Source organism: Anomaloglossus baeobatrachus, chromosome 8 (assembly GCF_048569485.1).
Source record: "Anomaloglossus baeobatrachus isolate aAnoBae1 chromosome 8, aAnoBae1.hap1, whole genome shotgun sequence".
In the NCBI taxonomy this organism is placed as follows: Eukaryota; Metazoa; Chordata; class Amphibia; order Anura; family Aromobatidae; genus Anomaloglossus; species Anomaloglossus baeobatrachus.
Genome location: NC_134360.1, coordinates 201,557,560 through 201,573,691, shown reverse-complemented (window position 1 = coordinate 201,573,691; position 16,132 = coordinate 201,557,560). Strand labels below are relative to the sequence as shown.

Here is a 16,132-nt window from a genome sequence, read left to right as displayed (position 1 = left end):
TGCTTGCAACAGAAAATCCAACTTGCTTGTAACCGTGCAACTATGCTGCAAGTTGCGATGCAAATCATTAATGTGATGTTGCAATGCGACACTGGTTTGTCTTTCTCGATTGTGGACAAAAATATACATTGTAATTTAAGATACAGAAAACTGTCAAGTCCCTCATGCCTTCCAACGCAGCAGCATTGATACCTGTATGCCCAAGTTCCCTCTACAGTGTGTCCACCCATATCCTGTCCACCACCATTAACTTGAGAACAGCAGCAGCTATAGGCATAGAAGTGGTGTCTAGGTATAGTAAAGTAGCCATTCGCTACGCAATGAAACCACCTATAGCACCACCTGGTGGAAAACAGCGGAGTTAGCATTTTTATCTCGAAAATGGAACGAGATAGAGAAAAAAGTGAATTACAAAGTTGCAGGGCATCATGAATTCAATACAAATCGACACCTTGCATACAGAAATGCTATGATATGAAACCCATGACCCCCACCCAAAAACATTGAATGCTGGACACGCATATGGCGCGCATTTAACTTTGATGCTCAAAGTGGCCACCGTCAGCTGCAATACACATCCGGTCTCTGGACAGCATACTGTATCTTGCAGCACGTTGTGCAATATGGTAGGTGACACGTTTGCACAAGCATCTGTGATACGTCGTCGTAGGTCCTGCAATGTTGGTGGAGGGGTCGCATACACCTGCTGTTTGATGTGACCTCACAGAAAGAAGTCCAATGGGGTCAGGTCAGGTGAGCGTGGAGGCCACTCCATGCAGCCACCATACCCAATGACTTGTAGCAAGGTCTCCATGAGGTATCGCTTCACGTCCGCAGCCTTGTGAGTTTTACACATTCTAATCATAGCATTTCTGTATGCAAGGTGTCGATTCGTATTCAATTGATGATGCCCTACAACTTTGTAATTCACTTTTTTCTCTCTCATTCAGTTTTCGAAATAGAAATGCCAAGTCCGTTGTTTCCCACCAGGTGGTGCTACAGGTGGTTTCATTGGGTAGCGCATGGCTACTTTACTATCCCTAGACACCACTTCTATGCCTATAGCTGCCGCTGTTCTCAAGTTAATGGCGGTGGACAGGATATGGGTGGAACCACTGTATAAACAGCCCTGTATAACACTTATTTACTAATGCGTTTTTAAAGAAATTACTTATAAACCTTGCTTTTCCTAAGCTAATTAGGGCCTTGACTAGTTGAAGGGGCGTTTTCTCCAGACTAGCCAGCTTTTTTTCTGTTTATCACGCCCCTGTGGCTGTGAAAACAACATGATTTCATGAACCAGCATCAACGCCAGCTCCTGGAAATGTCGCGCTTGCGCAAGGCTCACTTTGGCCGCGTCAGTGCACTCCAAAAGCAGAGTGGACTCTTCCCAGCTCCATTAGCCGCACTGCACTTGAGTGGACATTCAGAAGACTGCTCATGTACACATCTTCTGTACTTCCGATCATGCGCAGTGCCTCTAATTAAGTCCGGGAAGCCTACACCCTGCTTTCGAAGTGCTCTGACACCGCGAAAATGAGCTGCGTGAGATTTTCAGGAGTTGGTGGTGACATTGGAAATAGTGTTATCACGACCACAGGGGCGTGATAACATTGGGGGGGAGGGCAGATTAGTCTGGAGAACTAATGCCTCTTCGACTAGACAAGGCCCTAATAAGGATAGGAAAAGTGAGGTTAATAAGTGTTTGGTTTGTTTTTGTCTGTTTTTTGTTTTTGTGTTCATGTTGGTGAATAGCGTTATTCCGGGTATTTGAGCATATTGTTATCAATGCTGTTGGGTTGGAGGGCATAGGGGACCAGACAAGTTCCCTTTAAAATGTCTCAGCGTTGTTCCTATTTCTCTTCACAGATTTGTACAGGACTGAGATCTGTGAAATGTCTTACGTCCTATCTAAAAATGTATGTTGGTTTCTGTGAAAAAAGGGACAGTATATCAGCTTAGTAATTATATACATTGTAAGAAAAGGTAAAGTGATACCAGTAACTAATTTTAGGGGAAATGACTTTCCTGAGGCTGGAATCACAAACATTGTTTTTATTTTTCTTTCACACAAAAAACAAAAAAAAAAAAAAAAATGACGCTATACGGATTATCTAAAACTGTTTAGATTATTTTTATTGGGATACACTACTTAAAAGGGTTGTCCACTACTCGAAATAATTATCTTAAAGGGAACCAATCACCAGGATTTTTGTATATAAGCTAAAGCCAGTGCTATACTGGCACTATCAGGCTGATTCTATACAGACCTGTAGTGGTCAGCTCGGATGTTTTAGGTTTTGAAATCCAAGAAAGTAAAGTTTGTAAAATGAGTAGCTTCTTGAGTGACAGCAGCTGAGGATCAGATAATATATTCATAGTTATCTCCTCCCCCTGTTAGCATTAGCATAAGTATTAGGCTAAGTTCACACTTCAGTTGTTTTGCATCAGTCGCATGCGTTGCTTGACGCATGTGACTGATGCGTTGTACAACGGATGACAACGGTGAAGAATTTCTTTGTCGGACTCCGTTGTGTGCTGGGGGCGGAGCTCGGGGGCGGAGCTCAGGGGCGGAGCTGAGGACGTCAGTGCCGCGGTCTGCATGGCTGGGGACAGGTGAGTGTCTACATGTGTGTGTACATGCGGAGTGCGGGAGGGGGCGGAGCCGAGTGGTGAAGTGTCGGCCTCCTTGCACACTGTATCCAGGGTAAATATCGGGTAACTAAAAGCAAAGCACTTTTTGCTTGGTTACCCGATATTTATCTTGGATACCAGCTTAGCGCGGGCTCCGTGCACCCGTAACCACTGTAAATATCGGGTAACTAACCAAAGCGCATTGCTTGGTTACCCGATGTTTATCCTGGTTACGGGGGCGGGGAGCCAGAGAGCGCATGCGCAGCAAAATCCTACGGATCGCGCTGCTCAAAAAACGTTACATGCTGCGTTGCTCCCGCCCGGCGGTCAGTTAAAAAACTGACCGCGACGCAGCGGATGCAACGCAGCATCATCAGTCACAATCCGTCACTAATAGAAGCCTATGGGGGAAAACAGGATTCCTGCAAAATATTTTGCAGGATACCGTAATTCCTCAAGGCTACGGATTGTGACTGATGCAAAACAACTGAAGTGTGAACTTAGCCTTATACAAACTATTCACTTTGTCTAGCAGGACCTGTGGTGAGGTCATAACCATGGGACCAGAAGGGGCGGGGCCTCAGCCAGCAAAGCTGGATACCAGGTCACATGGGTATAACCTCACACAGGTCCTGCTAGACAAAGTGAATAGTGTGTATAATACTTATGCTAATGCTAACAGGGGGAGGAGATAACTATGAATATATTATCTGATCCTCAGCTGCTGTCACTCAAGAAGCTGCTCATTTCTTTGTCGCTCCATTGGGAGACCCAGACAATTGGGTGTATAGGCTATGCCTCCGGAGGCTGCACAAAGTATTACACTAAAAGTGTAAAGCCCCTCCCCTTCTGCCTATACACCCCCCGTGCTCCCACGGGCTCCTCAGTTTTTTGCTTTGTGCGAAGGAGGCAGACATGCACGCATAGCTCCACAGATTAGTCAGCAGCAGCTGCTGACTATGTCGGATGGAAGAAAAGTGGGCCCATATAGGGCCCCCAGCATGCTCCCTTCTCACCCCACTCTTGTCGGCGGTGTTGTTAAGGTTGAGGTATCCATTGCGGGTACGGAGGCTGGAGCCCACATGCTGTTTTCCTTCCCCATCCCCCTTAGGGCTCTGGGTGAAGTGGGATCCTATCGGTCTCCAGGCACTGAGACCGTGCTCCATCCACAGCTCCTAAGGACCCTGCTGGATAGGAGCCGAGTATCGTTCAGGGACATGGCCCTGCTACTTTGAGGTACTCTGTGTCCCCGTGGGGACCGCGCACAGCAACACTCCAGCATTGCTGGGTGTGCTAGTGCACCGGGGACCGCGGCGCTGACCGCGTTTGTGCCATTATACACTGCAGCGTCGCTGAGTGTGTTTGTGTATGGGGACTACCGCGCTGACCGCCGCTGCCATTGTTATTACTGAGGCGCGGCTGGGACTGTTAGTGCGCCGGGGACTCTGCGCTGGCCGCGCTTATACGGCGGCCGCGCTTATAACTCGAGTCCCCGGCTTTTGGGCCTAGTCTCCTTTTCTTCCCGCCCCCAGCCCTGCAAGTCAGGGGAAGGGCGGGACGCTGTACAGCACGGCAGCACTGAGGGCTGGAGCATGCTTTGCATACTCCACCCCCCTCACTGTGCACAGTGGGGCACCAGTTCCCGCACTTTCTGGGTCACGCCCACGGCTCCCTCCTCTCCTCAGGACGCCGGCAGCCATTCCTGTCAGCTCCTCGGATGCTGCAGAGGGGAGACAAACTCTGGGGGACCCAGGCAGGGATTCTGATGGCCACACAACCGCTTTAAGCGGGCGGTAAGCAGCACCTGAGGTGCTGGCCCCACTTGTGCAGAAGTGTAATTATAGTTTATATGTTTACAGGCTATACTTTACACTGTAGGGTGCACAGTTGATTCTGGCTATATACCCTGTTGTGTTGCTCAAAGGAGACAACAACATGGCGCCCACAAGAAGCAGGGGTGCCAAAACACAGGCTTACTATGCTGCCTGCGCCGCATGTACAACCTCGCTACCGGCAGGTTCCACTGACCCTCATTGTGTGCACTGCTCGGCCCCTGTGGCACTTACTCAGCCGAAGCCTCTGCTAAGGGGGGCCCAGGGGGAACAACCAGCTAACACTGTCCAGGTGACAGGGACGGAGTTTGCAGTTTTTACTGACAGACTTTCTGGACCATGGCTAAGATTCTAGAAGCTTTGCAGTCCAGACCGGTATCTCAGACCATGGGCACTGTGGAATCACTGCCCCCTGGTTCCCCTCAGTTGGAACAACAATGTTCCCCAGGGGTGTCTCATAGATCCCATGGTGAGGTCTCTAACACGGACCGCAGTCCCAGACCGCCTAAGCGAGCTCGCTGGGAAATCCCCTCGACCTCATCACATTGTTCAGGGTCTCAGCGGGAGGACTCTCTGTATGATGAAGCGGAGGTAGCTGATCAGGATTCTGATCCTGAGGCCGCTCTGAACCTTGATACTCCTGATGGTGACGCCATAGTGAATGATCTTATCGCGTCCATACATCAAATGCTGGATATTTCTCCCTCGGCTCCTCCAGCGGAGGAGTCTGCCTCTCAGCAGGAGAAATTCCGTTTCAGGTTCCCCAAGCGTACGAGTATGTTTCTGGATCACTCCGATTTCAGAGAGGCAGTCCAGAAACACAGAGTTTGTCCAGATAAGCGTTTTTCCAAGCGCCTTAAGGATACACGTTATCCCTTCCCCCCCCTGACGTGGTCAAGGGCTGGACTCAGTGTCCCAAGGTGGATCCTCCAATCTCCAGACTGGCGGCTAGATCCTTAGTTGCAGTTGAAGATGGGGCTTCGCTCAAGGATGCCACTGACAGACAGATGGAGTTCTGGTTGAAATCCATCTATGAGGCTATCGGCGCGTCTTTTGCTCCAGCATTCGCAGCCGTATGGGCACTCCAAGCTATCTCAGCGGGTCAAGCGCAAATTGACGCACTCACACGTACGTCTGCGCCGCAAGTGGCGTCCATAACTTCTCAAACGTCGGCATTTGCGTCCTACGCTATTAATGCTGTCCTGGACTCTGCGAGCCGTACGGCGGTTGCAGCCGACAATTCGGTGGCAATACCCAGGGCCTTGTGGCTACGGGAATGGAAGGCAGATTCGGCTTCCAAAAAGTCCTTAACCGGTTTGCCATTTTCTGGCGACCGTTTGTTTGGTGAGAGACTGGATGAGATCATCAAACAATCCAAGGGAAAGGAAACATCCTTGCCCCAGGCCAAACCAAAATTACCCCAACAGAGGAGGGGACAGTCGAGGTTTCGGTCCTTTCGGGGTGCGGGCAGGTCCCAATTCTCCTCGTACAAAAGGCCTCAGAAGGATCAGAGGAACTCCGATCCATGGCGGTCTAAGTCACGCCCTAAAAAGACCGCTGGAGGTGCCGCTACCAAGGCGGCTTCCTCATGACTTACGGCCTCCTCACACCGCATCCTCGGTCGGTGGCAGGCTCTCCCGCTTTTCCGACATTTTGGCTGCCACAGGTAAAAGACCGTTGGGTGAGAGACATCCTGTCTCACGGTTACAGGATAGAGTTCAGCTCTCGTCCTCCGACTCGATTTTTCAGAACATCTCCGCCTCCCGATGCTCTTCGGCAGGCGCTGGGCACTCTGAAGGCAGAAGGAGTGGTGGTCCCCGTTCCTCTTCAGCAACAGGGTCACGGTTTTTACTCCAACCTGTTTGTGGTTCCAAAGAAGGACGGGTCTTTCCGTCCTGTCCTGGACCTAAAACTGCTCAACAAACACGTAAAGACCAGGCGGTTCCGGATGGAATCCCTCCGCTCCGTCATCGCCTCAATGTCCCAAGGAGATTTCCTTGCATCGATCGATATCAAAGATGCTTATCTCCACGTACCGATTGCTCCAGAGCATCAGCGCTTCCTGCGCTTCGCCATAGGAGACGAACACCTTCAGTTCGTGGCACTGCCGTTCGGCCTGGCGACAGCCCCACGGGTTTTCACCAAGGTCATGGCTGCAGTAGTGGCGGTCCTCCACTCTCAGGGTCACTCGGTGATCCCTTACTTAGACGATCTGCTGGTCAAGGCTCCCTCTCAAGAGGCATGCCAGCACAGCCTCACCGCTACTCTGGAGACTCTCCAGAGTTTCGGGTGGATCATCAATTTTCCAAAGTCAAATCTGACACCGGCCCAATCGCTGACATATCTTGGCATGGAGTTTCATACCCTCTCAGCGATAGTGAAGCTTCCGCTGAACAAGCAGCGTTCACTACAGACGGGGGTGCAATCTCTCCTTCAAGGCCAGTCACACCCCTTGAGGCGCCTCATGCACTTCCTGGGGAAGATGGTGGCAGCAATGGAGGCAGTCCCTTTCGCGCAGTTTCACCTGCGTCCTCTTCAATGGGACATCCTACGCAAATGGGACAGGAAGCCGACGTCCCTCGACAGGAACGTCTCCCTCTCTCAGGCAACCAAAGCTTCCCTTCGGTGGTGGCTTCTTCCCACTTCATTATCGAAGGGGAAATCCTTCCTACCCCCATCCTGGGCGGTGGTCACGACGGACGCGAGTCTGTCAGGGTGGGGAGCAGTCTTTCTCCACCACAGGGCTCAGGGTACGTGGACTCAGCAAGAGTCCTCACTTCAGATCAATGTTCTGGAGATCAGGGCAGTGTATCTTGCCCTAAAAGCGTTCCAGCAGTGGCTGGAAGGCAAGCAGATCCGAATTCAGTCGGACAACTCCACAGCGGTGGCTTACATCAACCACCAAGGCGGAACACGCAGTCGGCAAGCCTTCCAGGAAGTCCGGCGGATTTTGATGTGGGTGGAAGCCACGGCCTCCACCATCTCCGCAGTTCACATCCCGGGCGTGGAAAACTAGGAAGCAGACTTTCTCAGTCGCCAGGGCATGGACGCACGGGAATGGTCCCTTCACCCGGACGTGTTTCAGGAGATCTGTTGCCGCTGGGGCATGCCGGACGTCGACCTAATGGCGTCCCGGCACAACAACAAGGTCACGGCATTCATGGCACGATCTCACGATCACAGAGCTCTGGCGGCAGACGCCTTAGTTCAGGATTGGTCGCAGTTTCAACTCCCTTATGTGTTTCCTCCTCTGGCACTGTTGCCCAGAGTGTTACGCAAGATCAGGGCCGACTGCCGCCGCGCCATCCTCGTCGCTCCAGACTGGCCGAGGAGGTCGTGGTACCCGGATCTGTGGCATCTCACGGTCAGCCAACCGTGGGCACTACCAGACCGACCAGACTTGCTGTCTCAAGGGCCGTTTTTCCATCTGAATTCTGCGGCCCTCAACCTGACTGTGTGGCCATTGAGTCCTGGATCTTAGCGTCTTCAGGATTATCTCAAGAGGTCATTGCCACTATGAGACAGGCTAGGAAACCAACGTCCGCCAAGATCTACCACAGGACGTGGAAAATATTCCTGTCGTGGTGCTCTGCTCAGGGTTTTTCTCCCTGGCCATTTGCCTTGCCCACTTTTCTGTCCTTTCTTCAATCCGGATTGGAAAAGGGTTTGTCGCTCGGCTCCCTTAAGGGACAAGTCTCTGCGCTCTGTGTGTTTTTTCAGAAGCGCCTGGCCAGACTTCCACAGGTACGCACGTTCCTGCAGGGGGTTTGTCACATCGTCCCTCCTTACAAACGTCCGTTAGAACCCTGGGATCTGAACAGGGTGCTGATGGTTCTTCAGAAACCACCGTTCGAGCCAATGAGGGATATTTCTCTCGCACGCCTTTCGCAGAAAGTGGTTTTCCTAGTTGCAGTCACTTCACTTCGGAGAGTGTCTGAGCTAGCAGCGTTGTCGTGCAAAGCCCCTTTCCTGGTGTTTCACCAGGACAAGGTGGTCCTGCGTCCGGTTCCGGAATTTCTCCCTAAGGTGGTATCCCCCTTTCATCTCAATCAGGATATCTCCTTACCCTCTTTTTGTCCTCATCCAGTTCACCAATGTGAAAAGGATTTGCACTTGTTAGATCTGGTGAGAGCACTCAGATTCTACATTTCTTGTACGGCGCCCCTGCGCCGCTCGGATGCACTCTTTGTCCTTGTCGCTGGCCAGCGTAAAGGGACACAAGCTTCCAAATCAACCCTGGCTCGGTGGATCAAGGAACCAATTCTCAAAGCTTATCGTTCCTCGGGGCTTCCGGTTCCCTCAGGGCTGAAGGCCCATTCTACCAGGGCCGTGGGAGCGTCCTGGGCCTTGCGGCACCAGGCTGCGGCTCAGCAGGTGTGTCAGGCAGCTACCTGGTCGAGCCTGCACACTTTCACGAAACACTATCAGGTGCATACCTATGCTTCGGCGGATGCCAGCCTAGGTAGGCGAGTCCTTCAGGCGGCGGTTGCCCACCTGTAGGACGGAGCCGTTACGGCTCTATTATGAGGTATTATTTACCCACCCAGGGACTGCTTTTGGACGTCCCAAGTGTCTGGGTCTCCCAATGGAGCGACAAAGAAGAAGGGAATTTTGTTTACTTACCGTAAATTCCTTTTCTTCTAGCTCCAATTGGGAGACCCAGCACCCGCCCCTGTTTTTTTTTGTGTACACATGTTGTTCATGTTGAATGGTTTCAGTTCTCCGATATTCCTTCGGATTGAATTTTACTTTAAACCAGTTTATAATTTCTTTCCTCCTTCTTGCTTTTGCACCAAAACTGAGGAGCCCGTGGGAGCACGGGGGGTGTATAGGCAGAAGGGGAGGGGCTTTACACTTTTAGTGTAATACTTTGTGCGGCCTCCGGAGGCATAGCCTATACACCCAATTGTCTGGGTCTCCCAATTGGAGCTAGAAGAAAAGGAATTTACGGTAAGTAAACAAAATTCCCTTCTTTATAAACTTCACTTTCTTGGATTTCAAAACCTAAACATCCGATCTGCCCACTACAGGTATGTATAGAATCAACCTGATAGTGCCAGTATAGCACTGGCTTTAGGTTATATACGAAAATCCTGGGGATTGGTTCCCTTTTTAAGTACTATATTCTCTAGTGTAACGTAAAAATAAGTTACTTTGCTCAAGTACGGTCCAAGTTCATTCAAAGGAAATGTGAGCGAGGCAGTCAATCAGCAACCACTGATTGTTACAACACATGAGCACTGCACCCAAGAAACACGTGAACTTGGAGACTCAGCTCCGATTTATGGGAAGGGAGTATCTGTTATTTGTATATTACACTAGAAAGGTGTGGTATGTTTAGAAGGGATTGTCTGACTAGTGGACAACCCATTTAATAATAATCAGTCTTTTTCATTTAATCTCAATAATACTGGTGTATAAAAACAAGCCCCTCACCGTGCAGCCTACATTTAATAACATTTTTGAAAGAATGGGTCTTCATGAGCAATTGCTGAATTGTGTGGTACTTCAGTAGGATGCCAGCATTGCAATGTATCAAATTTCTCCTCAAATATTTCACAATGCAGTGTGAGCAATAATATTGCTAAATGAAAGCTTTTCAGAACCAAAGCAACTTGGCCACAAAGTGGAGTCCTTGTAAAGTCACAGAGCGAGGTTGCCAAATTAGGTGCATAGTGCATAACGCCCTAATGATCTATTGACTCAAGAACTGCAGATTTCTCAATCCTCTTTTTGGCGCTAACAATGTGAATCTGGAGCTTTATGGAATAGGATTCCATGGCTGAGCAACTGCATGCAAGCCTTACATCCAAAGCACAAGGGCGAGCATCTGATGGAGTGATGTAAAGCATCTGGGAAACCTTGTTCTGTGGAGTCACTACTCTCGATTCTCCGGTCTGCTGTACACGTCTGGAGAACATTACCTGCCTGACTCCATTTTTGAGCTAAAATTTGGTGGAGGAGAGATTTATATTATGGGTTTGCCTTAACTCCATTATTTTCACTTGAAATCTTAAGGCTTCAACATACCAAGACATGTTAGACAATTGTATGCTCCAACCTTGTGGAAGAGTTGGGACAGCGTAATGCTGGAACAGAAAAGAGCCTTCTCAAAAGAAAGGTCTACAAAGGCATGGTGGGGAAAATTTTGTGTGGAAGACCTTAAATGGCCGCACATAGACCTGACCGCAACCCAGTTGAACAACTTTGAGATCGACTAGAGTAGAGAGCTTGAGCTTCGTCCTCTCATCCAACATCAGTATCTGATCTTGCAAATTTTCTTTGTCTGGGGAAATTTTTGCATATTTATCCCACAGTCCAAAATCTTGCAGAAACCCTTCCCAGTTCATGTAGGTATCCCAATGCTCTTGTCTATATAGTGTTTGTCCTGTTGATTCACTGGCCTTGCCTCAGAATACTGCACTTTATACCACACTTGATAGGTTAAAAAAAAAAAAAAAAAAAAAAAAGCTCCCCCCCCCCCCTTTTTTTTTCTTTTTTTTTTTTTTTTTTTTACACTCCATACACTAATTTGAGCGATCTCAAACTAAACAGCCAGCTTGTGTATTTTACACCAAAATAAAAAATAAAATCCAATCCACATACTGTATGGCCAGACTATCAGGAACGGCCTTGTAATATGTACCATTCATTTACTTTTTAGAGAGGTTCAGACGAGCTGCTTTCTGGAAGCGTTCTTAATGGTCCCAGTTCTAACATGACCAGCCTAGTTACAGGTGAGTACACTAGTATAGTTTAATGACTGATTTTGTTGTTGTGAGGCTAAGTTCCTGTATGAGATGTCTGCTTTCATTCCTCCCCCCCTCCCTCCCCCCGCCACCCACTGTCAGAACTTGCACAACCATATTTTTGGTCTAAGGGGTACTTTGCACGTTGCGACATCGCTGCTGCGATATCGTCGGGGTCAAATCGAAAGTGACGCACATCCGGCGCCGGTAACGACGTCGCGACGTGTAAAGCCTAGATGCGCCGATAAACGATCGCAAAAGCGTCGAAAATCAGTGATTGTAGTGTCGGTCATTTTCAGGATGTCGCACCAATAGGAGATACGATGTTGTTCCTCGTTCCTGCAGCAGCACACATCGCTGTGTGTGAAGCCGCAGGAGCGAGGAACATCTCCTACCTGCCTCCACCCGGCTATGCGGAAGGAAGGAGGTGGGCGGGATGTTTATGTCCCGCTCATCTCCGCCCCTCCGCTTCTATTAGCCGCCTGCCGTGTGACGTCGCTGTGACACCGCACGACCCACCCCCTTAGGAAGGAGGCAGGTAGCCAGCCAGAACGACGTTGCAGGGCAGGTAAGTGCATGTGACGCTGCTTTAGCAATAATGTTCGCTACGGCAGCAATCACAAGATATCGCATGTGTGACGGGGGCGGGGACTATCACGCTCGGCATTGCTAGCCGATGCTAGCGATGTCGCAACGTGCAAAGTATCCCTAAGTGTAGCCTTATACTAATCTGGCAAAGGATTATAATACACATTCTCCAGTCTATTTAATAGTTGAGTAGTTGTGCACGTTTGCTTCACACACATGATGTGACCTCTGTTTTGAAATGCTGCACTTTATAAAGGAGTTGGCCACTAATAAACATTCTCCATGATTTTTGTAAACTTGCGTCATGTTGATCATATAGAAACGAGCTGTGCCTGCAAGATCGCAGCAAGGAGTGCGGCTTAACCCCTTAACAACTGCAGTCAGTAATATTACACCCTAGCGGTCAGTGTTACTGCCCGCGGTCTGCTGCCGGCAGCTTGCAGCGATCGGCGCACATCTCGGCTTTTTTTTTTTTTTTTTTTTTTTTACAGCTGAGATGTGTGCCTGCCAAGCAGAATCGTTATCTGCCCGTACCGTTTAACCCCTTAAATGGCGCTGGCAATATGTGACAGCGCCATTACAATGGCATAGGTGGTTAACCTTTACTCACCGGCCGATACCGGAAGTCACGTGACTTCAGGTGGTTGTCATGGTAGCACAGGGTCATGTGATGACTCCTGTAGCTCACATGACTCACTTTCAGTTTCACCCGGCCCAGAGCTGGGTGAGACATGAAATGAGCATATCTGCAGTTCTCAGCTGTGTAGCTGTGATCAGCAGATAGGGCAGAGCGATCTGATTGCTGATCCATATAGTCCCCTAGGGGGACTAGTAAAATAAAAAAAGTAAAAAAAAAAAAAAAAAAAGGTTCCAATCTCTCCCCCTTTCGCCCCATTTGAAAATTAAAGGGTTAAAAAATATACACACATTTGGTATTGCCGCGTACAGAAATGCCCAAAATATAAAATCTGTTAAACTGATCAGTAAACGGCGTAGCGGTAAAAAAAAGCCAAACGCCAAAATTACGTTTTTTTTTTTTTTTTTTTTTTTTTTTTGGTTGCCACAAATTTTGCACTACATGCAATAACAGGCGATCAAAACGTAGCATCTGCGTAAAAATGGTACCGTTAAACGTCAACTCGAGGCGCAAAAAATAAGCAATCACTGACCCGTAGATCCCGAAAAATAAGAACGCTACGGGTCACGGAATATGGTGTAAAACGTGCTCAACTTTCTTTTTCGCTCCTAATTGGGAGACCCAGACAATCGGGTGTATAGCTACTGCCTCCGGAGGCCGCACAAAGTACTACACTTAAAAGTGTAAGGCCCCTCCCCTTCTGGCTATACACCCCCCCGTGGGAGCACGGGTCTCTCTGTTTTTTGCTTTGTGCGAAGGAGGTCAGACACGCACGCATAGCTCCACTGTTTAGTCAGCAGCAGCTGCTGACTATGTCGGATGGAAGAAAAGAGGGCCCATACAGGGCCCCCAGCATGCTCCCTTCTCACCCCACTTTCTGTCGGTGGTGCTTGTTAAGGTTGAGGTACCCATTGCGGGTACGGAGGCTGGAGCCCACATGCTGATTCCTTCCCCATCCCCATTAGGGCTCTGGGCGAAGTGGGATTTTACCGGTCTCCAGGCACTGAGACCGTGCTCCATCCGCAGCCCCTGGAGAAGCCGCTGGATATGGAGCTGAGTATCGTCAGGGACATGGCCCTGCTCCGTCAAGGTACTCTGTGTCCCCGTGCATACGCGCGCACACCGCAGCATTGCTGGGTGTGTTAGTGCGCCGGGGACAACAGCGCTGCTGCGCTTGTGCCATTTCCTCACTTCAGCTTAGCTGAGTGGGTAGACTCAGGGAGAACGGTCGCGCCGGCCGCTGGGACTGCGACGCGGCTGGGACTTGTGGTGCGCCGGGGACTTCCGCGCTGACCGTGCATATATCACGGCCGCGCTTATTACTACAGTCCCCGGCTTTTGCGGCCTAGTTCGTTCGTTCCCGCCTCCGCACCTGCCAGTCAGGAGGAGGGCGGGACGCTGTACAGAGCATCAGCGCTGAGGGCTGGAGTCTTTTTTACATACTCCAGCCCTCACACCAGGCACAGTAGGACGCAGTTTCCCGCACTTTGTCTGTGGCACGCCCACGGTCCGCCCCTCTTCACAGAACGCCGGCAGCCATTCCTGCCTGCACGCTGAGCTGCAGAGGGGAGACGGGGAGACCCAGACACGGGATTCTACGGCCTCATACCCGCTGTTCAGCGGGCGGTAAGCAGCCTCAAGGGCTCACCCCCACTTGTGCCGTTTGTATACTGAGTATTTTGTGTTTGCAAATACTTTGTACTGTACGGTCGCTGGTGATTCTCGGCTATATACCCTCCTAGATTACAAGGAGGCAACAGCATGTCGTCCGCAAAACGCAAGGGTGCCAAGGCACAGACATTATATGCTGCCTGTACCGCATGTGGGGCTGCTCTACCGGCAGGTTCCACTGACCCCCATTGTGTGCAGTGCTCGGCCCCTGTGCAACTTGCACAGCCGGGACCTCTGCTGGCCGTGACCCAGGGTGTACCACCTGTGAATGCTGTCCAGGTGACAGGAACGGAGTTTGCAGCTTTTGCTGACAGATTGTCTATGACCATGTCAAAGATTCTTGAAACATTGCAGTCTAGACCAGTAACTCAGACCATGGACACTGTGGCATCATTGCTCCCTGGTCCCCCTCAGCTGGAACACTTCCAAGCTCCGGGGGTGTCACATACACCCCAGGGTGACGATTCTGACTCGGACGACAGTCCCAGACAACCTAAGCGGGCTCGCTATGAGGGGCCCTCAACTTCGTCTCACTGGTCAGGATCCCAGCAGGACGAATCTATGGGTGATGAGGCGGATGTAACTGATCAAGATTCTGATCCTGGGACCGCTCTCAATCTGGATACACCGGATGGTGACGCCATAGTGAATGATCTTATAGCGTCCATCAATAGGATGTTAGATATTTCTCCACCAGCTCCTCTTGCGGAGGAGGCAGCTTCACAGCAGGAGAAATTCCATTTCAGATATCCCAAGCGTAAATTAAGCACTTTTCTGGACCACTCTGACTTTAGAGATGCAATCCAGAAACACCACGCTTATCCTGAGAAGCGGTTTTCTAAACGGCTTAAAGATACACGCTATCCTTTTCCCCCTGACGTGGTCAAGGGTTGGACCCAGTGTCCCAAGGTGGACCCTCCAATCTCCAGGCTTGCAGCTAGATCTTTAGTTGCAGTAGAAGATGGAGCGGCACTTAAAGATGCCACTGACAGGCAGATGGAGCTCTGGCTGAAATCCATCTATGAAGCTATTGGAGCGTCGTTGGCGCCAGCTTTCGCAGCCGTATGGGCACTCCAAGCTATTTCAGCTGGGCTTATACAAGTCGACTCGGTCACACGTACATCTGCCCCGCAGGTGGCACCATTGACCTCTCAAATGTCTGCATTCGCGTCTTACGCGATTAATGCTGTCCTGGACTCTACGAGCCGTACGGCGGTGGCGTCAGCCAACTCCGTGGTTTTGCGCAGAGCCCTGTGGTTGAGAGAATGGAAGGCAGATTCTGCTTCCAAGAAGTGCTTAACCAGTTTGCCTTTTTCTCGTGACCGATTGTTTGGGGAGCGTTTGGATGAAATCATTAAACACTCCAAGGGTAAGGACTCATCCTTACCTCAACACAGACAAAACAAGCCCCAACAAAGGAGGGGTCAGTCTGGTTTTCGGTCCTTTCGAGGCTCAGGCAGGTCCCAATTCTCCTCGTCCAAAAGGACTCAAAAGGATCAGAGAGGCTCAGATTCTTGGCGGACTCAGTCACGCCCAAAAAAGACAGCAGGAAGAACCGTTACCAAGACGGCTTCCTCATGACTTTCAGCCTCCTCTCTCCGCATCCTCGGTCGGTGGCAGGCTCTCCCGCTTTGGCGACATTTGGCTGTCACAGGTCAAAGACCGTTGGGTGAGGGACATTCTGTCTCACGGGTACAGGATAGAGTTCAGCTCTCGTCCTCCAACTCGTTTCTTCAGAACTTCCCCACCGCCTGACCGAGCCGATGCTCTGCTGCAGGCGGTGGCCGCTCTAAAGGCGGAAGGAGTGGTGACTTCCGTTCCTCTTCAGGAACAAGGTCACGGTTTTTACTCCAATCTGTTTGTGGTGCCAAAGAAGGACGGGTCCTTTCGGCCCGTCCTGGATCTAAAGTTGCTCAACAAACACGTAAAAACCAGGAGGTTCCGGATGGAATCTCTACGCTCCGTCATAGCCTCAATGTCTCAAGGAGATTTCTTAGCATCAATAGACATCAAAGATGCTT

General features: G+C 50.2%; 1 protein-coding gene across 1 annotated transcript in view; it reads left to right on the top strand.

Moving 5' to 3' along the window:
* The window catches only part of PTBP2 (polypyrimidine tract binding protein 2), a 104,532-nt gene that overhangs the window by 15,269 nt on the left and 73,131 nt on the right, over positions 1-16,132 (top strand). The window contains exon 3 of the mRNA XM_075320077.1: positions 11,131-11,203. Coding sequence (XP_075176192.1) covers positions 11,131-11,203 — 73 coding nt within the window. The remainder of the gene's footprint in view (positions 1-11,130; positions 11,204-16,132) is intronic.